The sequence below is a fragment of the Callorhinchus milii genome, unplaced genomic scaffold (genome assembly GCF_018977255.1).
Source record: "Callorhinchus milii isolate IMCB2004 unplaced genomic scaffold, IMCB_Cmil_1.0 Scaffold1, whole genome shotgun sequence".
NCBI classification, from domain to species: Eukaryota; Metazoa; Chordata; class Chondrichthyes; order Chimaeriformes; family Callorhinchidae; genus Callorhinchus; species Callorhinchus milii.
Genome location: NW_024704742.1, coordinates 47,705,884 through 47,732,533, shown reverse-complemented (window position 1 = coordinate 47,732,533; position 26,650 = coordinate 47,705,884). Strand labels below are relative to the sequence as shown.

The window sequence follows — 26,650 nt, the reverse complement described above, 5'->3', positions numbered from 1 at the left end:
AACGTTTTAATCCCTATGTTACTATGTAAATGAATGAGAAGGATATTTAATGTCACTCCTTCAGTATGACAAAAGTGGAAACAGGTCAATTTATTTCTAAGGTTCTGTTAAACCTAAATGTCACACATGTTGATTAGATTTTTCATGAAAAAAAACCAAAAACCGACTTACCAGTTTTTACAACGAATGTAAACAGATGCTGCTTTGTCACAGTACTGTCCCTTCTCGTATAGCTGGGCAGCCTCAGAGAATTGCTGTGAGGTACAAACATAGAATACAGTCACATTAAGATTTCAATGTTTATTGAAAATTAGTGTTGTGTAAATCCTGCTGAACTCTATTTTAACTCTGTCTCATAATTGTAAAGGGAATGTGGAGTAATTATAAGGAAGTGCAATTTCTTGTCCTTATGAGACCAATCATCTTGTTGATATATTCTGAGTTGACTTCAAGATGAAATGCCTGCCAATGTAAGATCATAATCAAGGGACTCCAGTTCCTAAGACAAGCAGGTTCCCAGTACTCCAAGGTACTGTTAGAAAACATCTAGCCAGCCTGGCGCATTGGCAGAGGAGCAATAATAATAATAATAATCCTTGCATTTGATAGAGCGCTTTTCATGTCTTCTAGACGTCTCAAAGTGCTTCACAGAATATACTGTAAAGTGAATTGACTATTTTGTGGGCGAAATGCGGCAGCCAATTGTGCACAGCAGTGTCCCACAAACAGTTGTGGATTGAAGTGACCAATTTATTATTGTTTTTTTTTCTTGAGGGATTATTATCAGATGTGTGGAGTAAGGAAACTTGCCCATGGTTTAGCCCTGCTGGGAAACCCAGGTCTCTCGCTTGCGAGGTGAGCGCTCTAACCACTGAGCTACAGGACTCCACATCACAATCAGCTTGGATTCTTCCCACTCTGTTCCTGATACCTCTGGAAGCCAAAGTCTTAATGGGTAGGATGGTCCTATTTGGACAAGCAATGGGAATATTACTGGTTCTCTGCAATGGTAGACTGCATGGTTTAATAATAAAATAATCCTTGAATTTGATATAGTGTCTGTAATGCCAAAGGTACTCAACTGCTGCAAAATGAAGTGCCTATATATTTTTGAAAGCAACAGACAACTTGTGCACAAACAGCCATTGCATTTTTGCTGGTAAAACTCCAGCAGCACACCAATATACACTCTGAGGTCCTTAAATTTACAATATTGCCAAATTGCAGCTAATAATCCAGAATTACATAAACACAGTGCATCCTACTGGGGAGAGTGCCACACCGAACAAACAGACTCCATTCATATGTGAAATTCTCAGTAGTTTGATTTGAAAATTCTTTATCATGTGTCAGATATCTATTGGACCAAAACAAAAACAGACGCTCTCTGTAAAGTTCTGCATTAGAAACATTTTTGAGAAGTGACACGAGATGATGGAATCTGCTTCATAACATTGGGGTTAACTAGATTAACTGGTTTAGAGATTGATTACAAGACATTTCATTCCTCTGTCTCTATTAGTTTTGACTGAGATTGAGACACATATACCTTCATGGTCTCTAGAATGGCACCACAGTCTTTCTTTAGTACTCTGCTGGGGTGTTTAATTGCCTGGTTGACGCCACGTCGGATATCACCTATTCGTATTGACATTCGTGCAACTCCAGCGAAACAAGCTTCATCATGATCAAGGTACTGAGTAGAAAGAAAACACATTTAGAAAAACATATAGAAGAGAATCTAATTAAATTACTGGATGTAATTTTGCAGATATACATATTAGTCACAGAACCTGTACTAATGTTTAAATCAGCAATGATCACTCAAACTTCATAATGCACAAGAGTTGTAAATTTAAGAATTAGGAATATAGTGGCAAAGGTTGACAGGAATAGAGGTTTAGAATTGCGATTTCTTCTAACTCAACCATAGTTAGTATAAAGAAGTTTTACCCTTCCCTCCCTGAGGACTTGGGAAAATGGTGGAGTGAAAGGGATTTTGGCTTCAAAAATTCATTACTCAAAAAGAAGTCGGTTTTGTTCAGTTTTAATAAAAATCTGTCTCAATAGGTGGCACTTTGAGAGGGCTCTGGGGATCCAAATATCAAGATGGTAGTGACAGCACTGATAGCTTCAGGAGCAGAGGGGAACTTTAGTGTTGAATGACATGACACAGTATATTCTGTGAAGCGCTTTGAGACGTCTAGAAGACGTTATAAGGCGCTATGTCAAATGCAAGGATTATTACTATTATAATATAACTTAAAGTGAATTAACTGTATATTTTTTGGGCGAAACGCGGCAGCCAATTGCGCACATCAGTGTCCCACAAACAGTCCTGGATTGAAGTAATCAATTTATTTTTGAAAGAATTATTACCTCTGGAAAAGCAATGCGTCAATCAACTAACAACTGGGTTCCTACTTACTGCTAGGTAAACAGAGGTGTGTAGAGTAAGGAAACTTGCCCAACGTTTTGCCCGGTCAGGAATCGAACCCAGGTCTCTCGCTTGTGAGGCGAGTGCTCTAACCGCTGAGTTATGGGACTCTACTTATTATTGTAAAGTGTTAATATTCAGGTGGCAAGAAACAATGAAAAGGAAACAGTTTTGCAAGCAACAGGCTATGTCATTAAATTTGGTGGGGCTTTGGAGTGTCTAAGGTCCACATTGCAACAATTTGCCAAAGGCATTTAGAAATAACTGTAAGGGTTGGTATGTGGTCGAGAAGTACTTTCAGTGTAGGACAAAACCCTACCCCATCTTGTTAGGAAATGTTTAAATTCCAGAATGGAAAACTGCCTGCTGCCATGTAGAACTGAAAAAAAATATGTTGTAGGCTACATCATATGGAGTCACTTAATGTCTAAACGTATTATTAATAGCAACTGACAAAGCAATATTGTGTCTAATCTGAGTTCCAGAAGAGTGATTCTGAAGGAATAGGATAACATATTTATCCTAAAATAGGAGGGATTATTTCCATTTATTTTTAACCAAACTGATTTGGGAGCTTTTTACATTGAACATACTTTAATATTTAGCTTATCCTTTAAATACAATGCAATTGTTTGTCCAGGAATCTTGATATATAATGTACTCTGACATGAACAATTCACAACATTTCTGAACACATTAATCATTTTCACCATACAAACAAAATGCAAATAAATGAAAAGTGTAACTAAGGTCAGTTTACACAAATCTCAGTTAAACTCTTTGGAGGCCCAGTATAAAACGTCCAGATATAGATAAAAGCACACCATTTACTTATCTCTGCTTTACATGGTGGTGCGGTTGGCGATTAAGTAAAAATCTTTCCCAATGGACTACTCTTGTTCAGTAACAATCTATTTCACTATAATGTTTCACTTTCCACAAGAACCAAATAAGGAATAGTCTGAAGCACACACATACAATGAGTTAAAAATACAAAGATGTAAATCATTAACATATCCACTAAATGCCATTGAAAAATAGAACCCAACAAACAATAAAATAAACAATAATCCTTTAGTGCCTTTCATGACAGGGAGACGTCTCAAAGTCAGGATTCAGGATGTAAAGTGAATTGACTGTATTTTTGTAGTCAAACGTGGAAGCCAATTTGCACACAGCAATGTGCCATTAACATATATTGTACAAACAGCCCTGGCATGAATGACCAATGTTATTAGGCAGATTGGGAATGTCGACCAGGGCACTGAGAGAAACTCCCTTCTCTTTTCAAATTAAATATACAGGACGTCAATACACCAGAAAAGCAACAGAATATAGAATCCAAAAAGCAGACAGCCCCAAATTCTTACGTAAACTTTGAACGTATCTAATCAGTTCCAAATCAATATTTTAAAAAATTCTCCTGACCTTCAAAATCAACTCAGAATATGACATATTGATTAGATTAAGCTGATTGTTCAGTACTTCAATGATTCAATGATATTTCTGGTTTAAAATTGGCTGAGGAGTTCATTTCAATATAAAACAAAACGTTAGTGTTCAAAACACATCAATGTAATCACATAATGGCTTTATTATTTCATTAAGAGCTACAATTTTTCTATTATGTGTTACCTTATTATCTCCAGTCATTCCCTTCTCATAATGTGCCAATGCATTCATGTAGTCACCCCTGGAAAACAGAGTCACTGTGACAAGCATGAAATAATACTGCACTGCCCTGCATTTTACCCTTTCAATGAGAGCCCTTCAATGCAATGATTATTTTTGATATTATTTTGAAAAAATTAAGGATGTCTAATTTTCTCCCCACTGGCATTTGCCTCTATTTCTTGTCCCAGCCTCCTCAAGCTGGTGTGCTGCTCCACTGGCTCTGGTTGTCCTAGGGAACCCCACTCATCCCTATGTGAGTGTTGGCAGGCCATTTGAATGTAGGAGGCATCACTGTTTCACTTCACTTCTACCCGGTTCTCACACACAGGACCAGGACTAGTAAACCCTGTCACCTCCCTAACCCTGGGAAGGCCAAACCAATTTAGCTGCCTTATGCTAAATATATATAAGGATATGCATATACGCATATATATATATACACACATACACTGTATAATGACATTTTGAGAACTAACAAACCCAATACTAAAATATAACCTGGCAAAGTTTAGTACAGGAAAAGTATAAGATGTTTCTGATCAGTGAAGGCAATTAATTAAATGGTCATCATAAAAGCTAGAAATCTCAAAGTAAAATTCCAACGTTTTATGCTTTCTGTATCAGTTTGATCTTGGGGAGAAAAATAATTAGCATTTCAGAGATTTTTCCAGCACAAAATAAAGTTTCCTTTTAACGTACGTGAACTCCAGCTGAATTGCATACTCTTTGGAGATGAAAGGGATTTGGTCAGGAGCCAGACGCTTAGCTAGTTGCAGAGCACTGTCCCAGTGCTGGAGATCTCTCCGCATCTGTCAAATGACAAAAATTGCATAACTCGAACGAAATACAGAAATTAATACCTCAATTGCTTAATAAAAAATCATAGATTTTTTTAAAAAAGGGAACGTACTTTGTAAAGGGATTATGCATTGTGCGTAATCAAATTCAAAGTAATATTTATTGCATTAAATTACCTTCTAAGTCAGGGTGATTATAGTCAATGTGCATTAGAATTGTGGTAAAGTTTCCCTTTACCTTCCAAAGCTTATGAAATTTATCTGAGCTTTAGATTCAGGGACGTCTTACATACTGAAATGAGGCCAGTTTACGATTAACATGTGGAGATACTTTTGTTGCTCACTGCACTATCTGCTTGCAAAATATAATACAGTAACTTGGAGTCCATTTATCATGCACTATTGATTTTTATTCTCAACCCCAACATAAATGCCGCTCATTCAAAAATCAACAACAGGGGCCTAATAGCATTTCCTAGCTATTATTTTTATACAGCACAGCCTTTATTTCTATTTGTACAACTGCCAAACTCCTGTCAGAAAAAAAATCAATTTCTCTGCTTTAAATATGGTGTTAATTGGCACAAACAACAGTTAAGCTCACGATAGTAACATAATAGCTAGGAAAACAGTGTTGAAGGCTGCAAATTGTTCCTTAGTTATTGATTTTTCCAATAATATTTGAAAAAAATCTTTGTGACACCAACCTAGAAAACAGGAACAGACAGACCATAAACCCTGTAAGATCTCTATAGGTTGACAGACTAAAACAACAAGTTAACTCAACTAATATTTAATTTCTATCAAAGTAAATAAAATGAGACAAGCGTACATACTTGTTTTTAATTTCCTCATGCCACACTAATTCTTCATTTATTCTACATACAACATATCTCCATCTTTCTTTAGAGGTAAATGACCTTCAGAGGTAAAGTGTCCCTTTAAGAAATTCGCAAATAGTTGTCTAATCATCGTGCACTTTGACGTATGCACGGCCCACTTAGGAATCATTGTTTGATTCTCTTGTATGAGCAGCAACAGATCACTGATCTAAAAAACGTTTGTAATCAACATTTAGCTGCTCCCTCTAAAAATACACGTAGTGATAAAATACTCTGGTGTTTTATCTCCCCTCAAACTCGGCTGCCCTCTCATGTGGACCCGTGGGTTACCACTCTATCATTCAGGTGCTCCAATCTGCTGCTTTATTATCACAGAACACTGACATCTTAGCAAATTGTTTGGCCATACATGCAGATAATAACTGATAAATTGTGCACTTTTCTATAAAAGCAAATCGAATTTCCACCATGTATGAAAGGAAAGCATTCTGAGTACGATTATCAAAGGTCTTCATATTACTTTCTTGTAACTGTCCCCTTAAAAGATAAAAGTGTCAATGACCTTAGTAGCAATGTTTCACAGGAAAACACACACACTCCTTACCTCCAGGGCCGCAATTGGGCAACTGGATGCCAGATAAAGATCCTGTGCCAAGTTGAAATCATTTGTAAACATTGCAAGATGCCCAGCTAGAAGGTTGTGATCTTCTATTCCCTGAAAAAGTAAAAACTAAGCTTATTTGAATGCATCATTTGTAAAATTCTACTGGTTATTAATTTTAGTGATGGTCTATTATGCAACATGTGTAAATACAGGTGCATGATGTTCGATGTACAGAGGGAATTACAGGTGCTCAATTTATGTAGTTAATAACAAATGAAAAAGATTTTTTAATTCACTTATTTTCATTGGTTAATTACATAATTAATTGTGGCCACGTTCAACCACAAAATACAAAATACACTGCACTTTACAATATACCCCATGAAGCACTTTGGGATGTCCTCTTGACATGAAAGGTGCTCACCAAATGTAAGGATCATTATTGCAATTAAGAGTACTTATAATGTGGTTATACATGGCACAAAATACACCTAGATTTACAATCACAATGGTGGGTATGTAGGGTTATAATGTTGGGAGACTGTGCAAATGAGTGATTCTTCCATGTTTACCACTGCTTCACGTGGTCGACAAGCAGGACGAGATAAGTACACAATTAGAATTCTTGTGGTAAATTTGGATAAGCAGGGAATGAAAGTGAAAATAATTTAATTCAAGCCACAGACATTATCCTGATCCAAAAGAGCTTGTTTTTGAAACTATATTGCTTTTACTCTGTGATGAACACATTGAACGATATTTAATCTGACAATGTAGTTGTTTACCAAACTTGATCACTTTATCATTTTACTCCCTATTCACTAGAGGTTTTTCCAACACGGCTGCTCAGTCAGTTTTCCAGCATTTCGCAACACACACATCATCATTTTAAACCTAGGTCATCTGGTGTTGAGGTCCAAGTAAGATTATTGATGGCTATTGTGAACAGCAATAATCCCTAGAGGAGTCCCTCTATATTATTTCCACCCAGAGTAGGTTTAGTCCTGGTCAGCGTTAACACCTGCAGAACTAAATTACACAAGATCTTTGCCAAAAACTCATTCCTGCAGCCAATGTAAGATATGTGCCACCTAGTGGTGAATTCATAAACAGCACCATTTGCACACTCCTGAGTACATAATTTGGTGAGTTTCTATGCCTCCAGGGTGACTGACATTTTGTTCCTGACTCACAATGTAAGTATTCAATGCCACCCAAAATGGTTTAAAAGCAATCTCCTAAGTGCTTCCATTACATGTTCATCATTTTGACGGTTTCTGTTTTTTCTGATCATTTTATTGTGGTGCGTCTCATATCCAGTATTTTTACTTTAGACCTTAAATACAAAATGTGTCCATTTTTAATTAAAACAGAAAAATATCAAAAGCATTGGTAAAATTTGATTTTTTAAAAAATATATACAGTAATTCCTCAGTTTTAAAAAAAGTACTGCAATTCCATATTTTACTATCAACTCCTAATTTTATTTATAAAATAAGTGCAATTGGTTTTAAAGTAAATTATAATGATCTGCGTTGTGGAAAGGTTGCAGCAGACAGAGCCCGCTAACCTGGAACAGCTATATCTACTGCTATGTCATCATTTCCATAGCAGGTGTCATCTTTGACAATCTCTCAAAAATTTCATTTTTGTACTGATTTCTATTGATGTGCTACAAGATGAAGGAATAAAACTGCAACATTAAAAAGCAACGTGTTGTCCTGCAAGAAGACAGTTTTTCTAAATGCCAATTGTTTGAGCAATAGCCATTAATTCTGAAATAAATAATAAAACCTTGTTAAAGTAATATGTTCTATGGAAGTGAATATTTTTTTAAAAAATTCTGCATTATTATATTATTGTCCAGGCACACCAATACAACATTCAAGTTTAGATCATTTTAGACTGTAAACGTGTATAACAGAAGCAGATTGAGTACTTAATGTTTTTTAGTCTTTTAAAATACCATTACATTCCTAAACAGCTCCAATTCTTAAACATCTACCTCTGAACAAGTAGTTTGTGAATCACTAGTATATTTCTAAATCCAGATGTTACTCAGTTGATCAAATGGCAATATGGACATGTGAAAAATCTGTCAAAGCAATATATTCATGGCACCCACTTATTTAATTTCACAGCAGTTTATGACTGATATAATAATAGAAGCATTTATTTAACCTACTGAATAGGCAGCATCATTGTGACATAAATGAGCTTTGTCCAATTCAAACTGCACTGGACTGTTCCAATAAGAAATAATCAGTGCTCCAAGAAACTATCCTGCATGAAGGACGCTATATAAATGCAAGTTATTTTGAAATGACTAAGATACTTTAGCAGATTATGATCAGTACTAACCTTGATCTGCTCCAGTGATATCACCATTCCTACATTTCCAATCATACGGTACACACGGATTGCAAACTCCACCTCCATGTGGTGCAGACAGGCACGAGCCAGTTCATTCCATGTGGAGGGATCCTTAAGTAGTTTGCATATTTCCCATGATTCAGTGAACCTGCAGAAATCACAAACAGATAACCAGAATCTAATCATCAAAATACACAAGATTTAATTCAAAGGAAAATGCTACTAACTTACCTTTTCAGCATTAAACTCTGGGTAAGCATTTTTTGCAATTCAATTTGCCCAATGTCCTTAACACCATTCAAGAATGAGTGTGTATTTAACAAGATATTGTTGGTTTTCCCGCTCTGTGTCTGACATGTCAATTCTCCATTATACAAAAGCAAAGGCTTGTGAGAAAAAGGAAGTTTGGTACCACCTGCCATTATCACTTTGGAGCCTGTGGATAAAGAAACGTTGAACATAAAAAGTTTATTGTGGCATCAGGGATATTTGACACATAGGATATACGACTACAGTAAAAAGAAAAGCCTGAAAATAACTGTTAATCTACTCCTACATTAACATATCCTTCGAAGGACTGCACCTCTAACAATGCAGCAGTTTCTAAAAAAAAAATCAGCGCTGCAATGGAGTGTCATATGGGATTAGGAGCTGAGTCCTGATGTGGGAACCAATAACCTTCTGACTAAGAAGCAAAAGTGCTATGAATCAAGATGGGCTGACAGATTAAATTCCATACTTCAGAGTACCAGAATTACTTTTGATAATGAATAAAAAAGAACTGATGAGGGGATGTAAACATGCCCTCTACACATGTGGACCACATATATACATGGTTCATGAGAATAAAATTCTTAATTTCTGTTATTTGGACGCTAGCAATTTAATGTGGAGTATGTGAAGAATGAAGAAATGAATCAATGGATATCAATATTATATTTTGTGAATTCCTTTTAGTTTCACTGTGTAAGTTTATTCATATAATTGCTATACACAATAAATTTACATAGCAGCTTTCACATTGGAAGGTACATACTCTGTAATCCTGAAAACAACAACAACTTGCACTTATATAGCACCCTTCACTCAGGGTAGCATCCCTGAGCGCTTAAATAGGGTTATCCCAGCTACAGTTCAACAATTTTATGATGATTAATTCATTAAACCACGACTGTACATTACCTTGAATTGTGTCCTTGTGAAACATGTAAGTGTACACTTTATCATCATCATAAGCAATAAAGACACCCTTATCCACTGCAATGTGCTCCCAGAGAATGTCTCTGATAGTTGTAGAAAAGTTGGGGATTTCATATATGCTATCATTTACCTTTAAAACACAGGACAAAGGTTAATGTGAAACAGTCTGCTGTTCAAATGTAAAATACACAAAACGGGAATATTCTAGAACTATAACATCTTTTAGTATACAAAAACTGATTGTCTCAGTAGCTTTGCAATACAAAGAGGTGTACTTACAGGGCAGTAGACAAACCCATCACTCTTATCATCAACAAACACTAATTTGGTCCCATTGGGATCTGGAAAAACTTTACGGATACTGACTGTGTGCCGATATTCATTCACGTATTGCCAGTCCTCAATGTAGAAGTACTGAATGATGCCAGTCTACCAGAAAGAAATTATGGAGAAATTGGTTACTGTCAGTACACGACTTGAATACTTGGCACTTTTTATTTAGTTTCTAAGATGAGTAAAAAATGGAAACAATGAAACCAAACAAACATTTGGACCCACAAAAGAAATACAAAAATTACAACAACAGCGTAACATACAAGATAAACATCTTTGAGAAATAGGTTGTAACCTTGCAATAAATTTACAATTTCCAGATTTTCACTTTCCATTGTTTATAGACTTCTAAATATTCTGGGCCTGTTGTTTTACACTAGCTCTTTAAAATGGGTTTGTAATTTCTTAATTTTGACTAAACTAGAAATTACATGGTTTTTAATCATTTCCCTGTTGTCTGTTTTTTTTAAAATTTATTTATTTTATTTATAAATGATTATATATTCTGCGACTCACAGGGCATATCAGTCATTTATTTCATGGCAAGTTCTCAATCACAACTATGTTTCAGACAGGAGCATATGCCAAATGAAGAGCATAACATTCCTTCAGGGGGAGGGGGGGAGGGTGAGAGAGAGACACAGAAAGACACCCACGTGCTCTTATAAACCTCTCAAGATCAAGAGTAATATTAGCAGATATGTGGTAGCAGATTTGCTTCCCAGCCATGGACTATCTTAGACTGGGAACCAAATTAATGTGCTTTAAATTACAACGCGTTTCAGAATTTCTGTGACTTGGTTTCCTTTTAACATGAAAAAGAATTTATCTTTAAATACCAGTTTATTTTCAAGTTGTGTCATAACTGAAAATGAATAGCATCAATGTTACCCAGTAATACAGTATATACATTGCATTTCAGAAGCAGTTTGCAACTGGCATTATTTGTGCTACAAGGCTCTGTTCTTACTACAAACTAATTTGGTAATAAACTTTTCCTTTATCTTACTGTGTTATTTGCCAATACATTTTTAGTAACATCTTAGAAGGGATCTTCAAGGGAACCATAACCTAATCACCTGGAAACCATAATAATCCCATCAATATTAACATATTATTAAAGGTGGATTATTAAAGGAAATAACTAAATAATATTAACGACTTTGCAACCAGTCCTGTTAATTCTCTACAATGTACAGCTTCCAGGTATGGCACATACATCGGTTCCATAGATCAAGAAGTCAGCAGTCAATGCATGGCATGTGACTTTGCACTGGTCATCACGTCCTGGAAAGAGACGAGTCTCTCTTTCCTCCTGGGCTTCCATACCTTCAAGTTCGATCTATAACCAGACCAAAGAAGAACATGAGATCCAGAATTAAATAGTGCAGTCAAGCTCTCTGCTGCATAAAAATGTTGCAACTTCTTAAAAACTTTTAATTAATAATAATAATAATCCTTGCATTTGATATAGCGCTTTTCACGTCTTCTAGATGGCTCAAAGCGCTTCACAGAATATACTGTAAAGTGAATTGACTGTATATTTGTGGGCGAACGCACAGCCAATTGCGCACAGCAATGTCCCACAAACAGTCGTAGATTGAAAATGACCAATTTATTATTGTTTTTGGTTTTGGAGGGATTATTATTAGGCTCTGTGTGGAGTAAGGAAACTTGCCCAAGGTTTCGCCCTCTGCCGGGAATTGAACTCAGGTCTCTCGCTTGCAAAACGAGTGCTCTAACCACTGAGCTACAGGTCTCCACACATTCTCCTCACACCTTGCAGCAATACTGTGACAAAATAACATCTTTACTGAAACAGAATTTAATATCAACACATGTTTTAACTAATTCTTTTTATAGTGTCTTGTTGGACTGTCAACTGTCCTTTCTACCCCTCATGACCCGCTCTGCCTTCCCCCAACTCCACAACGTAGCCCGGCTCTGCCACTGCCTCACCCCTCAGGCTGCCAAAACCCTTATTCATGTGTTTGTGCCAACTCCCTGCTTATCGGCCTTCCCAACTTTTCCCTCCATAAGCTATAGATCATTCAGAATTCTGTCTCAATACTACAGCTACCTGACACTATCCTTTCATATAAATACTCACTGTATCAGGAGTCCCACAAATCAACAGCAGCAACTCTCACACCACTGCTGATTCAAGATTTGCAGAAATGCAAAGTTCTAGAAATTAATTTTATCAAAATTTATAGGAAAGTGAGAAAACAAATATGACCGCCTCTTTGCTCAACTGTTTCCCGTTAAAAGTATTGTGGTGCTAAAATTTATATTTATTAATTAATTGATTACATTTGCATGAGTAAAGTTGCTGAGTTTTGAACAAGATGTTTCTTTCAGTGCAGAATGAAGTTGTAAATAATAAATAATGCTTGTACTCGATTTAGCATCTTGTTATATCAAACTGCCCCCAAGGGTTTAACTCAATGAGTTATCTTTATGTGTTAAGCAGGCAAACGCAACAGTTAATTTGTGTAAACAGCAGAGATGAATGACTAACTGATCTGTTTTATGGTGTATTATGATCAGAGAAAATATTGGCCAGTACACTGGGAGACCTCTCTGCTTTTTAAAAAATACCGCCATGGTACCTTTAATGTCTGTCTGAACAGGTAAAGTAACTTTGATGCAACTTTTCATACAGGGACTGCTCATCAACTTTCCAAGAACTGTACTGAAGTATCAGCCTAAATCATGCAGAAACTTTGGAAACTTCCAGGCTTTCTTAATATAGTGGTCTAACAGTTCATAATGCTCAGGTTCCTGATAAAATGTAATAAATCTGCAATGGTTAATATTTGCCAATAGAGGTCATAGACGAGTTGTCTCTGGCAACAGATTACAATACTACAATGTTATTTTATATTTCTGTGAAGTGAATAATGTATTTTATAGGTGAACGAGGAAGCCCAATTGCACACAGCAATGTTCTACAAACAGCCATGAAACAAATGAATTATTTTATTTGGGGGATTGTTAGTCAGGATACTTTAATATGTTTCTAAATTTATCTCTTGAATATAATGTCATGGGATCTTTAATGTCCACCTGAACAGACACATATCCCTGGCATCTCCCTGAAAGGCAACTCTTCCAAAAATGCAACTTCCTAAGAACTGCACTAAAGTGATAGCTTACGCAGAAGCTTTAACATATATATATATTTTTAAATTAAAGAACTGAATCCACTGAAATTCCAACCCTGCATCAAATGGTTCCTAGGGATAGCCACGACTAAACCAATCTTTCGAGCTATGAATTGTTCACTCACTACAATTTTACATTGCTCAACACACCACTAAAATCAAGACTCACAAGTCAAAACTGGAGTAAACAATCCATGCAACATAATCAATCTTGGTCAACAATCCTCCAAATAAAATTGGTCATCTGTTTCATAGCTGTTTGCGGAGTATAGCTGTGTGTAATTAGGCTGCTGCGTTTGTTTACAAATACACAGTCACTGCACTTCATAGTAATCCTATGAAGTGCCTTGGGATGTCTTCCTGATGTGCAAGATACTAGACCAAATGTGAGGATTATATTTTAATATATGGACCACATCAATTAAGGTAAAACATGTTTGCTTACTTTGTTTTGTTGACCACTATTTTCATATAGTATTTTCAAATTACAGGTTCCAGATGTTTGGCCAGAATCGCAGTCTATCCAAAAATCTATCTAAAAGTCCCAGGTTGTGCTATGGCGAAGATCTTGTATTTTTGCTTCCCAGCATAAGATAACATTTCTCATCTAGGTTAATCAGATTGTCATGTAGATTCTCAATTGAAAGAGGCCCCAGGGCAACGTGCCCAATTCTTCCCTTCATAACTGAAATTCTAGCCCTGCACACTTGTTGCAGTGGATGGATGGGGGTTGTGGAAAGAGGGAGAAGAGAGTTCCATGGTCACTCTTTATTTGGTTTAGGACCAGGGACCAAATTATTTTTGCAATAAGACAAAAATTCATCAGCGTAGATTTCAACAACATATGGCTAAGCAACATTGCTGGATCATATTATTAACAATCCTATGAATGGAAGCAAAATCACTTCAGAGTGCAGTCGAGTTTTTCTTAGTTTTATTTCCTAGTTTTATTCTACTCTTACTGAGCCAACACATGCTTCATCAAATAAAAATTCCCATATGGTTTTCTAACATAAGTAATATATTACAGCAAAAGGCACTTCCTTCCATTCCGTTCAAGGCAATCCAATTCAAAAAACTCTTGGTAAATAAGCTCAAAGTACAAGTTCCAGATGTGCAATGCATTATTGCATGGAATAGTGCAATACCATTCAATTTTGTTTTGTTTTTATTTAACATAGAGAACTTTAGTTTTAAACAGTGAAAATAACAGACAATCTCTGTAAGGGACACATAAACAAAATATATCATTTTGAATTCAATTCTGAAACTTATGAACTTTTAATTATGATATACTTTTGAATAGACTTGAAGCAAATTCCTTTACTACCCTTGCTGTCCTGTTGCCTTATTTTGCTTCCTGTAAAAAGGGAAATCTCAATCACATATGATTTGCCATGTTGATTTTGCTCTTCTCTTCTTCCCCTCTTTAGTCTCTCCATGCTGAATACAATTTATTTTCCTAGAGGAGAGGCAGGCAAGTAATCTGGTCATCAATTCTACTCTCTGTCAAGTCACTAAAGGATCTTCAAGATGTCCCAGAGCAGTTTGGCTTCCAATTTGTTTTTAAGTCTTCCTCTGAATAAGTGCCAATCACCACCTCCAAAGTTATAGATAAGATTGGAAAGTGATTGTTTGGGAAATGTAGATAAAATCCAGCACTTCACTATCGTGTGGCACAACATCAGGGCATTATAGAATCTCACACTTTTAAAAAATATATTTTATTTAACCACTGAGTGCTAATCACACACAATGTTGTAGACAGACTTAAAGGTTTACTTAATCCGAATGACGTCACTTCATATATGCAATATACATGGGCCAGATAAATGTCACATATACAGGAAAAAACAATCTAACTGACCAGCTAAATTACACTAATTTTCATTTTCTAAACAACCTGTACTATACCTGCTGAATAAGTGGGAGCATAAAATCATAGCGAGACCTGATCTACAAATGAGAACAAAATGATTAGATTTCAGAGATACTCAGAAAATATTGCTGTGAAAGAATATTTCAGGGAAGACTCTATTTCTCTATTTACATTTACAGCATTTCTCTATTTACAGCAAATGTTGAAACTTACAACAGTTTCAGTGTTACTCCTTTCACTAAAAGATATTTCATGCTGGACCTGCCGTCAGTTTATCTTTTGTTCAAATCGCTTTACTCCCTGACACCTCTGGCTCCTCCCTACCTCTCCGACCTCCTCACTCCCCAATACACCACCCGACGCCTCTGCTCAACTGGCAAACCGGCCTCCTGCTCGTCCCTCGCACCCTCCACTCCACCAGTAGAGGTCACGCTTTCAGCCACTACGCCCCGAAACTTTGGAACACTCTCCCTCGACCCCTCCACATTGACCCCTCTCTACCCCTTTTCAAGACCCGCCTTAAAACCTTCCTTTTCGACCATGCTTAAGGTCACCTCCCCCACACCCCACTCCCGGCTCTGACATTGTTAAGCGCTCTGAGACACTGCCCTGTGTGGAGGGTGCTATATAAGCAAGTTGTTGTTGTTGCATCTTCACATTTATTTGTGGTGCTTGAAAATGATATGGGAAATAATGCAGCAGTTCAGAAAACTTCAGCTAACTAATTAAAATAAACCTAACTGAAACAACATGCTGCTCTCCTAGCAGAATGTCAAGTTCCACATTTGATGGCATGGTAGATTGCCAGATGAGAGAGGCAACATGTGTAATACTTAAAATGACACGTTCGTGGTTAGATTTGGAGGAAAGTAAAGATTTGGTATATATTTGGCACATAAGTGCCATTATTGAGTGCTTCGCCATTCTTAAACTCAATTTAGGAAAACTAATGATACAGGAGCAAAGCGAGATCTTTAAGATGAAGGTATTGCAGAATAAATAGATTATTGCTACTGTTCTGCAAGTCAATAATAAGAGGATACAAATTTAAGATGATCACCAAAGGAATTAGAAGGGAGGTTAGAACATAGCAATGCTACGCTATCCAATGATCTTTACCAAATATGAGAAAATATTAGATGTTGGAGTGGGTAAAGGGTGGTGTTCATTTCTCCTTGCTCCCCACCCACCCTCAGATATCCTGCTGACACTCAATACATTCACATGCATCAATAAAGAATCTTTAGGTGGGTACCAGAGAGGTGTTGGCATTCATGGAACCCTAGAATGGAACTTAATTTAAGCAGAAAATGTAGAAAATAAAATAAAAGATGGGCAGCTGAGTTACAAGGAAGCAAATGAGCAATCTCTAAGCAAGTTTATAAATGGCAGAGTAACCATGAGATTGAAATACCATAGTCTTTAAATTTATTTTTAATTTTAGTACTGTGTAACATACAGCTATATTTTTTATAAAATAAGTTATATTTTTGAGATTTCTTAACATTTTCAGAGCCTGTACTGAGCATAACACAACAGACACTAAAAACTGCTTTATGTGTTTCAGTGTTACATGGTGCTGGCAAAAGTACCTTCTATCTAAACAGACAACACAGACTCAAAAAGCTTAGCTGCCATGAGATATTGGGTCCTAGACCCCCAATTGTGATTAGCTTTTAATCCTAATTTTCCAGTTAATGAAAGTAAAATTATTATTATCTGCAAAACCTTCAAAGCAAAACAAAGAACAATTTAGTTCAGTAATTGAAAAAACATTTTTTAGGGGGGGAAAAAAATCTAACTTTATTTCATACTTACCATATGAAGCTGAACTCTGTTCTCAAAGAGTGCTGCTGCATAGTCAGAATTCAGACACATGTTTGTCACTGTCCCCAAGTATTCGGTATCTTTTAGCTTTTCCACTCCTGAAGGTTCAAACAAGGTAGCAGAGATTCAAAATTTGGATTTGTAAAGCATCCTATAGCGTTCACAGACTAATGTCTCGGAGTGCTTTTCAATGACGGGGCAGATGCCGGTCAAGGGGGAGACAAGAGGGAAGGAGGTAACCAAACGTACAGTCGAAAAGGTAGGTTTTAAGGTGGGAATTGCAGACAGATAGAGAGAGGAATGAGATGGAGGGGTTGAGGTAAGGAGTTCCAGAAGTTAGGGGCATAGAATCCCTGCAAAAATCTCTATTATATGGTGCAATCACAGGGGCCATAGAAGGCTTCATTTCCAAGAGATGGCATGGAATCATTGTAATTTCTGAGAAGTGCCATCATGCAAAGAAAAGGTTGAAGAGTGAAACAACATTAATACAATACCTCTCTCAATTAGATATTCCAGGGTAAAATATAGCTTATTTATGTGAACATTATCTGTTTATATCCCCACCCTAAAAGCCTCACATACTTCTGGTTCCAGAATATTAGATGCAGTGAACCCACAGATTATTGGTTCAACAAGTAATATAGTATATCTAATTAAAAGTTACGATCACAGTAATACTCCTAGCCATTGTGGTGAACTAGCAATTATAACTTTTTTCTTTATATTTTGTTAACCTTGTACCTTCTTGTTTTGCTGTCGTGACATATCTGAAAGTATTTATCCTGGATTTACTTTCTTTAACCAGTGAAGTAGGTTCTATCCCTCCATAGATAGAACATATAGAATATTAGCTCTACCCATCGCTTGCAACCAAAGGATTCAATATGGAATGTAGATGGACACAGAGACAGACACACATTTCATTTTTATCTATAACCATCTGGGAGGACTCCTGTGGGAGGACTCCTTTTGGGAGGACTCAGTGGGAAGACTTGGCGCTTTAAACATATAATTTTGTTGTTTTTCGGCTACATGTGGCAGGATGCCACAGCGCCATGGTCAGCCGGCGTGACCACTAGATGTGACTGCAGTGCGTGCGTATATACGTAAGTGCTCTGTGACCAATGATGCCACCGCACCACGTTGACTTGGCGGCCACCGGGTGTGACTGCAGTGAAAAAATAAAAATAACTTGTGATTGATAGGAGATGCCCGAAAACAAATATGTCCATGTCACTCCCAGATGCAAGACCTTTCAGATGAGGTATAAATCATGGCTCTATCAATCGGTTATTGAGATCCTTCTTGAAGCACAGACAGACATTGTAGTTTTATTAGTATATAGATAGACCGATAGATCAATAGATAGAAAGCAAGCAAGCAAGCAAGCAAGCAAGCAAGCAAGCAAGCAAGCAAGCAAGCAAGCAAGCAAGCAAGCAAGCAAGCAAGCAAGCAAGCAAGCAAGCAAGCAAGCAAGCAAGAAAGAAAGAAAGAAAGAAAGAAAGAAAGAAAGAAAGAAAGAAAGAAAGAAAGAAAGAAAGAAAGAAAGAAAGAAAGGGTTTTGCTTGGAGAATGTGGCCTTTAGTCATCATTGGAAAGAAAACACAGTCACCATATTTTACCAACAAGTTGCAAACCTAATTGATTTGAGAGATTTGCAAGCCTACTCTGAGATGCTGAGTCTTATCCATTTCAGCATTGTAATCATATTCACAACTGTTTGAAAGTATCGTTCCACCATATTAAAGTATAATTAAGGAAAAAATAAAAATCTTTATACAGCATGGATAAAAAAGATTAAAAATTGATTTTAGAATGCAAATCATGTTTCCCATTATAACGTAACACAAGTTGAATTCTAAAGGTCATTTAAAATGATCCATTTTCCATAATCTTTATGATTTATAGTTTTACAAAGATTTAAGTTGAATTATACCATTTTCTCCAAGAGAGTAGAACCAGGCTCGATTATTCATTCCAACCGCTACATGATACGGACCCACAGCAATAAAGTTTGGTTCCAGTTCAACGGAAACTGTGATTGGCGGTTCCTGTGAATGAAAGATAAACAATAACATCTCGGGTAGCCTCTAGGAGCGCTGAAAGCCACAATAATTTTAACAAGTTGGTCTACACTACACCTTTTTCAATAATTTTAAAACTAGCTAGGTCTCTCGCTAAGACTGATGGTGATAGTTCTTTGTTAATGGAAAACTTTAATTAAAGAAGCTGGAAGGATGGCAATTGAATGCAGAGTGAAGTTTCGGCAGGTCAGTGTAAAGTACATGACATATTTGTAGTTATCACGAGGAGATCTACCTCAAATTCCTTATTTAAACAATCCAATTAGAAATCACCATATTAGATTCCAATTTGTGAATGATAATCAGTTTCATACAATCACTTGATCTTACTTATATATAGAATATAAGCTTATGCTATATTCTGTGTATGTATAGCGAATTAGGTTGTCCATCATTTGCAGCAATACATGCTCTGGCAATCGTACGATGAATAACCCATTATGACGTTACTTATCAGCATCAGATCAAGTTTGCTTCCAACACAAGAATATTAGGCTGTTTATCAGATACTAGTTACTCTGCTGACAGTGTTCATACTGATTCTATAAATGTCATCATTTATGTCCCATTATCACCGATTAACAAGCAAAAGCTTTGTAATTCCGTGCAAGGTCACTGAGCATCTAGTTTCCAATTTCATTTACAAGCAATTTGTAAGCAATTTACTCAGTTCCATAATTCTTCAAATTAGTCTTAATCCTAAAATGGAAGAACTACTACTAATAATTTGAATGAACAAAGCATTCTGGTACCAGAATAAATCAAAGATACAAAATTATCACAATCTTAGCCTTAAGGCCACTGTTTTCCTTAAATTTAAGTCCATACAGAATTTTGAAAAATTCTTAAATTCAGTGTTCAGTATAAAGCCTATGGTCTTGAATTCTTTTTAAGATGTGCAGAAAGCCTGGTTTTAAGACTAGGGATGAGAAAAGGGCAATCTAAAACATTCAGTGCTATTTATCATTATCTGGATCTTGTCAGAAGAATTAGGTGGCAAAGAGTGAATAACCAGACTTTTCGCATAACTTGTTTTACAGATTAAACATTACTTTCCAAAATAATTTTACAAGAGTACGCACTCCTTCGATGTGATTGCACACTGTGACCTCCAGAAGAGAAGTTAAGAATGCTATGCGTGTTCCACATGTGTCTCCAAGGACTGGAAGTTTTGTAAGGAAAACCTGAAGTGTTCCACGCTGTGTGGATACAGCAAGCAATTGCCCATCATCTGTCCAAGACAATCGATCCAGTCCTGAAAGTCCAATATGAAAAGTTTTAGATATCCTGAAAAGCAACCCAGCAAATTAAACTTGCCAATAAATAGCACACTTAACCTAAATTGGACATTGGAATTTAATATGTGACATTTACAAAACAGAAGCGCGGTGCTAAATGCAACTCTGTGTTTGCTGATAATTTTGCTTAAAAACCATGATGTGAATGCTTGCGTAAACTCATTTTGTGGCTAGCGATTTGCTTTCTGACCTTTTGACAAACATTTCATTGCCGAAAAAATGACTAAAAGCAAAACATTGGATCCAATTGCGAAATTAAATTCACAATTGCAGTTGTCATTTTGGCTTTGGGCCTTCCTTTTTGTCTGAAAAGACCTGAAAAGTATGATAGAAGGTCACAAAGAAAATTACCAGCTGCAAAATAGGTTTTGCTGTTGCTCAGTATTGTGTTTTTTTTATATAGGATTCAACAAATCTAGAGACTAAATGGCATTTCATCACTTCTGTGGCTTTAATTAAATAACTATTACTGCTGATTGTATTATCATCACAATATTAGATTAAGTAACACAGACAACTGTGCCACAACTCATTTATCTTTCATGCAGCTGTTAGGTTTCTCACATATAGGTTATATTCTTTTTGAAGCAACACGATTCGATCCTCCCAGAGGGAGAGATAAGTGAATTTCCTTGGAGCTGAAATTGCTCTAAGGTGACATGCTTGGCAACAGAATGGCAGAATCGAGTCAATCCTTGACAGTGGTCTGGTTCCTGATCCAGGAATGCTGATGATAAACTTGCCATCTGGCTCATCAGCAGGACTGGGGCAGGGATTTTTCCCACACAGCTCCTGGTAACCCTGCAAGCCAAACCCCTAACAGGTAGTGGGGTCCAAGCTGCATAAGCAGCAGGAAGCTTGACAGACAGTGCTTTCAATGGCAAAGCTTAAACTCTAGCAGTACTCCAACGTACACTCTGGGGTCTTCAAGCCTGGGCTCTCGCCAACCTGCATCTAATGGTTTCTGGATTAGGTAGGCAGGGTGCTCCCCCCCAGGAAGCGAGTGCATATTCCGTTCCAGGTATGAGCATTTCCGTGTGTAGGTGGCATGCATGGAACTCTAGGTCTGGTTTGGATACTCTTATGCAAAGTGATGAGTTTCTGTATTTATCAGACACCCAGCTGACCAGAAAATTTTTTTTGAAGCAAAATGAGTCTAATGAAATGTCACACTTGAGGCATCAAGATGTCTTTCTCAACCTGCTCCTTCTGCATTTTTACAATTTTATTTCAGATTTCCAGGATTTTTTTTGTCTATTTTTAGAAGCAATTACCTTTTGTTTCATCATCCAGGTTTATGATGGCATACATTTCTTTCAGCTCTGACAAATCATGAATTTTTATGCTAGAATAGAAAACATATTAGCATGGCTGCAGCAGAAGAAACACAATTTAATAAAAGGAAAAAGCATTAATTTGATAAGCATTGATAAGATTCAAAGAAATTCCTGAAGACTCAAAAATAAATACTGTCCAAAGAAATGCATTCGAAGACATGTGATTAGTCTTACAATATAATCCTTGCATTTGATAAAGCGCCTTATCACATCTTCGAAACGTCTCAAAGCGCTTCACAGAATATACTGTAAAATGAATTGACTATATTTTGTGGGCGAAAAGCGGCAGCCAATTGCGCACAGCAGTGTCCCACAAACAGTCGTGGATTGAAGTGACCAATTTATTATTATATTTTTTTGAAGGAATTATTTACCCCCAGAAAAGCGATCCGCCAAATGATTAACAAACGGGTTCCTATTTACTGCTAGTAAACAGAGGCGTGCGGAGTAAGGAAACTTATCCAACATTTGTCTGCCGGGAATCAAACCCAGGTCGCTCGCTTGCGAGGTGAGTGCTCTAACCACTGAGCTACAGGACTTGAGTTCCAGAGAATATAGTAAGAATATGGATGCCATATTTGGAGGTTAGGAGGAACAAAATATGAATGTAGTATTGATAAATTTGAAAAGTCTGTTATCTTTCTGTCCTGGTTTTCTAGTATTATTAAGTTGCTTATAATAATGCATTATTGATTTTATTTTTAAAATTCAACATAGATTTGGAGAACACTACATGTTACAAGTTTGATTAGTAAACAGCCAGCTAAATGCAACATACCAGTTGTCTCCACAGGAAGCAGCTTTGTTCAACGACTGTGAGATGGCAATACTGGTCAGACTGTCTTTATGGTTGTGAGCTTGAAACAGCTCCTGACCTATTTCACGGATATGTGTGGAAATTACTACAAAGTAACCTTGGGAGAAGCCAATCATGATGTATCCATCCCCGTACCTGAAGCACAGCAAACAACCAGCTCGATTACAAAAGAAAACTATTTTTAGTCTTTCTATAAATTCATACAAAAATGCAAAGGCCAAATGATATTTGAAAAGCTATTAACATTATATTTGCATACATTGCACCAATAATTGACATTCTTTAGGTGATGGTTATGTATGCCACATCTTAATGCAAATGATTGAAATTACCAATCTGGCGCATCTGTAATTTTTCCTTTTGTGAGGTACAGATTTAAGGGTAATTGAAATGCGAGATTGCCAAAAGCTCAGCCCTAGAATATAAAATTAAGCAACATATGAATTTGCTTTCAGTTGTGTCCCTTCTCTATTCTGAAACTTGCCCAACAAAGGACATTCCAGAGGAACAAATAAAACTGAAACTGACAATTTTACAATTCGCCTACAAATATGCATTATAGCACCACTGTATGAATAAACTATTTCGAGAGCCTTAATGGCATCAACAACAACTTGGATTTATATAGCACCCTCCACGCCAAATGGCGTCTTAGAGCACTTTGCAGTAACGGATCCCGGGGCTGAGCCAGGGGGAGGGGGGGAAGGTGACCAAAGGCGCGGTTGAAAAGAAAGGTCTTCAGCAGAGACCTGAAAATGGGAAGGGAGGGGGCGAGACGAAGGGAGTGAGGAAGGCAGTTCCAGAGCCTCCCGGCATAGTGGCTGAAGGCACAGACGCCGAGGGTGGAGCGGAGGATTCAGGGGACGAGGAGGAGGCCAGACCCGGAGGAGAGAGAAGGTCAGAGAGGTCGGGGGTGCAGAGGAGTGCAGGGACTTGAATATGAGGGTGAAGATCTTGAAGTCGATCCTCTCTGCGATAGGCAGCCAGTGCAGTCTGGCCAGGACTGGGGTGATCGGGGAGCGGAGTTTCATTGCATCAATAATAGTAACAAAAAAACAATTAGGATGGTAAAATCTTAGGGCCAACATTTTACATCATATCAACATGGTAACTGAAAGTTGTATCCTGACATTTCCATACAATATTTAGATTAATGTAAACTCACCATCTGTAAGATATGATGTTGCCATATCGTTGCTGGAATGCCAACTCAATGGGGTTATCAGGATCACTCAAATTGAATAAAAACAGTGTTTTCTTCCCCACAACAACGCTCACCTAATGATAAAAGCCAGAAACATATCAAGGTATATTCCATGAAGCAGCTTTGAAGTACATTTCTTGCAAATTTATGAAATTAATTTATGAAAACTTAATACATATATTTAGAGAGTTGATTTTATAAATATTTTTCAGAATTATTCCAATCTCTTTTTAAAAAAACTTCAGAATTTTATTGCTGAGTTTACACATCTGTGTGCCGTTGTGTTCCGGAGGCCATTACTGACATGCATGTTATGCCAGCAGCCTTGTTTGCCAATGGGGAAGAATGTTTTATGTCAGTGGATTTCAGCAAGTCACAAGGAAATAACTGTCCTCTCCAATTTCTGCTCTCTGCTTAACATGTTACAAAGATTATAAAGTATGTACAGCATGGAAATAGTCCATTTGGCCAAACTAGTCCTGTTGATGTACTTAGGTACACTAAATAAAATTAATCCGGATTCGCATTCCTCTGATGTACACAAATCCACAGATGAAAACTGCCTCAGAGACACTCCTGGCTCAGAGTCAGAAAATTGTGGGTTTAACCCCACTTAAGGACTTTGTGCTGATAGTCTAGGCTGCATTGCTGGAGGTGCCGTCCTTCAGATGAGACGTTAAGCCAGGGTCCCTTCTGCCTGATCAGGTGGATGTTAAAGATTCCCTTGAACAATTCAAAAAGAAGGCAGTTCTTCCAGGATCTTGACCAAGAATCCCCCAGATAAAATTAGTCATTCGCTTCACTGCTGTTTGTGACACATTGCTGTGCGCAAATTGGCTATAGCATTTACCTATACAGTACGCATACACAGCACAGTAGCACACATAGTCACTCACTTTACGATAAATACTGTGAAACACTTTGAAACATTGGATGATGTGATAAGCTGCTATATCATATCAAAGATTCTTATTATGATGTGCTTACAATTTAAGAGTGAGTTATCAATGTATAACATGTACTGATGGACTAATAAATGTACAGCAACAGATGTTTCTTGTAACGCACCGTGCTCTCTCCCATTGACGCCCGCTCATCAGTTTTCATCACTGAAAACTGAACGTCACTTGGCTCAGCTCTAACTGTAGTCTGTTTAGAAAGACAGATAAATTAGTCTCACAACAATTGCTAAATTCACATTGATTGAAAAGACACATTAAACTCGAACTTGGACTTAATCACATTATAGATACTAAATACTATCACTTGAGTTGCTGTGCTCCCTCTCACCTGTCTAATGGTATCTCCTTCCTGATTGCTGACTGTTAACATCTTGTCTTCACTACCAAGTGCAAGCAGGTTCTGGGAACTCCAGCAACCACATGTGATTCGCTTTGTGTGCTTGCCTGAATGAGGAACAAAAAATAGATTTTTGCTGGAACACAATAAAATGGAGGCTTGTTAGTCCACTACCCTTCCACCTGCAGAATCTGGCTTCTAGTCCTGCCCTGATTAACACAAATGAAATGCACATAAGAACATTTTAGGAAATGTTTTAGGGCAAAATGAAGGGCCATGGAAGACAAGAAAGCTAAAATAATATTTCAAAGGAAAATAACAGGTTGTAACAATTAAAGTTTAAAAATTCATACACTAAAAGCTAAAAAAAATCTCAGCTCTCCGTATAATCCTATAAAGGTATAAGATATCTATCAACTGATCACTTTTCAGATATTTGAGATTTAGAGAATTTTGGGCCAAACTTTACTCACCAAGGACTGGAATTTTACGTGAAGTCTGAGGATTGTAGATGAGCAAGTTTCCTTTAGTTGTTCCCACAGCCAACAGTGTTCCGGCTTTTGACCACATAAGAAACGACATCTGATCCCTGAATAAATGCACATGAGGATTAACTGTTAACACCAGAGGATCTTCTAAAAGCTCTTTTCTCCCTATTTTCTCCCTGACCCCTTCCTGTAAAAGTGATGATAATAATAATAATAATAATAATCATTGCATTTGATATAGCGCTTTTCACGTCGGGAGGACGTCCCAAAGCGCTTCACAGAACACACTGGAGTCTGATTCTATTTCTTAATTAGAACTAAAGTAAACAATAGCTATTTTACAATTCATCTCAAATTAATTTTACACATTTTATTTATTGCTATTATTCTTCTAACTATGAAAATTCTTTTTAAAAGAAAAGATTTACAAAACTCATGCAACCCATTTATATAGCACCTTCACGCGGGATAATAAACACCACAAGCAAGGTTCTATACTGGGAAATGAAATACATTAAAAGGGGTTTAATGCATTTTATTTCAAAATATTGTCCAAGTAGGAATAATTATTTTTCAACATACATTTTTGTCTAGATTTATCTAGAGTTACGTAACCACAGTACTAAGCTTGAGCCATTGAGCAGATTCAATGAAAGTGATATAATAAACTTAAAAAAACGGAGTCAAGAAATTATCAGCTCACCTCATACCACTATCCAATTGGCTAGGTTTGTGTGTGTTGGCATCCCACAAGTAGATGGAGTTTGATTTGTCTGCAATCACTGCTAAAACATCGCCATCTTTATCCCAGTCTATATTAACACACATTCTGGACAACATAGAAAATAGTTTCATTAAAAGTAAAATTTAAACTCGTTCTGGGAGTAGGACTTCATAATGAGTTGGTTTATTTTTTGGAAATTGATTTAATTTTTTTTTCTTGCTGTTTATAATTTATTGCCTAGGCTAGTATACTCATGCAACGTT

At 36.9% G+C, this 26,650-nt stretch overlaps 1 protein-coding gene across 1 annotated transcript in view; it reads right to left on the bottom strand.

Moving 5' to 3' along the window:
- Positions 1 to 26,650, bottom strand: part of wdr19 (WD repeat domain 19) — a 53,627-nt gene that overhangs the window by 17,378 nt on the left and 9,599 nt on the right. The window contains exons 4-23 of the mRNA XM_042341427.1: positions 26,367 to 26,492; positions 25,649 to 25,764; positions 25,167 to 25,282; positions 24,945 to 25,025; positions 23,838 to 23,950; positions 22,634 to 22,807; positions 21,793 to 21,863; positions 20,303 to 20,475; positions 19,073 to 19,187; positions 17,125 to 17,231; positions 11,480 to 11,602; positions 10,207 to 10,356; positions 9,910 to 10,057; positions 8,959 to 9,163; positions 8,716 to 8,875; positions 6,355 to 6,465; positions 4,811 to 4,920; positions 4,073 to 4,130; positions 1,550 to 1,696; positions 172 to 254 (exon numbers count right to left, since the gene is read on the bottom strand). Of these exons, the coding sequence (XP_042197361.1) occupies positions 172 to 254; positions 1,550 to 1,696; positions 4,073 to 4,130; positions 4,811 to 4,920; positions 6,355 to 6,465; positions 8,716 to 8,875; positions 8,959 to 9,163; positions 9,910 to 10,057; positions 10,207 to 10,356; positions 11,480 to 11,602; positions 17,125 to 17,231; positions 19,073 to 19,187; positions 20,303 to 20,475; positions 21,793 to 21,863; positions 22,634 to 22,807; positions 23,838 to 23,950; positions 24,945 to 25,025; positions 25,167 to 25,282; positions 25,649 to 25,764; positions 26,367 to 26,492 (2,487 nt within the window). The remainder of the gene's footprint in view (positions 1 to 171; positions 255 to 1,549; positions 1,697 to 4,072; positions 4,131 to 4,810; positions 4,921 to 6,354; positions 6,466 to 8,715; positions 8,876 to 8,958; positions 9,164 to 9,909; positions 10,058 to 10,206; positions 10,357 to 11,479; positions 11,603 to 17,124; positions 17,232 to 19,072; positions 19,188 to 20,302; positions 20,476 to 21,792; positions 21,864 to 22,633; positions 22,808 to 23,837; positions 23,951 to 24,944; positions 25,026 to 25,166; positions 25,283 to 25,648; positions 25,765 to 26,366; positions 26,493 to 26,650) is intronic.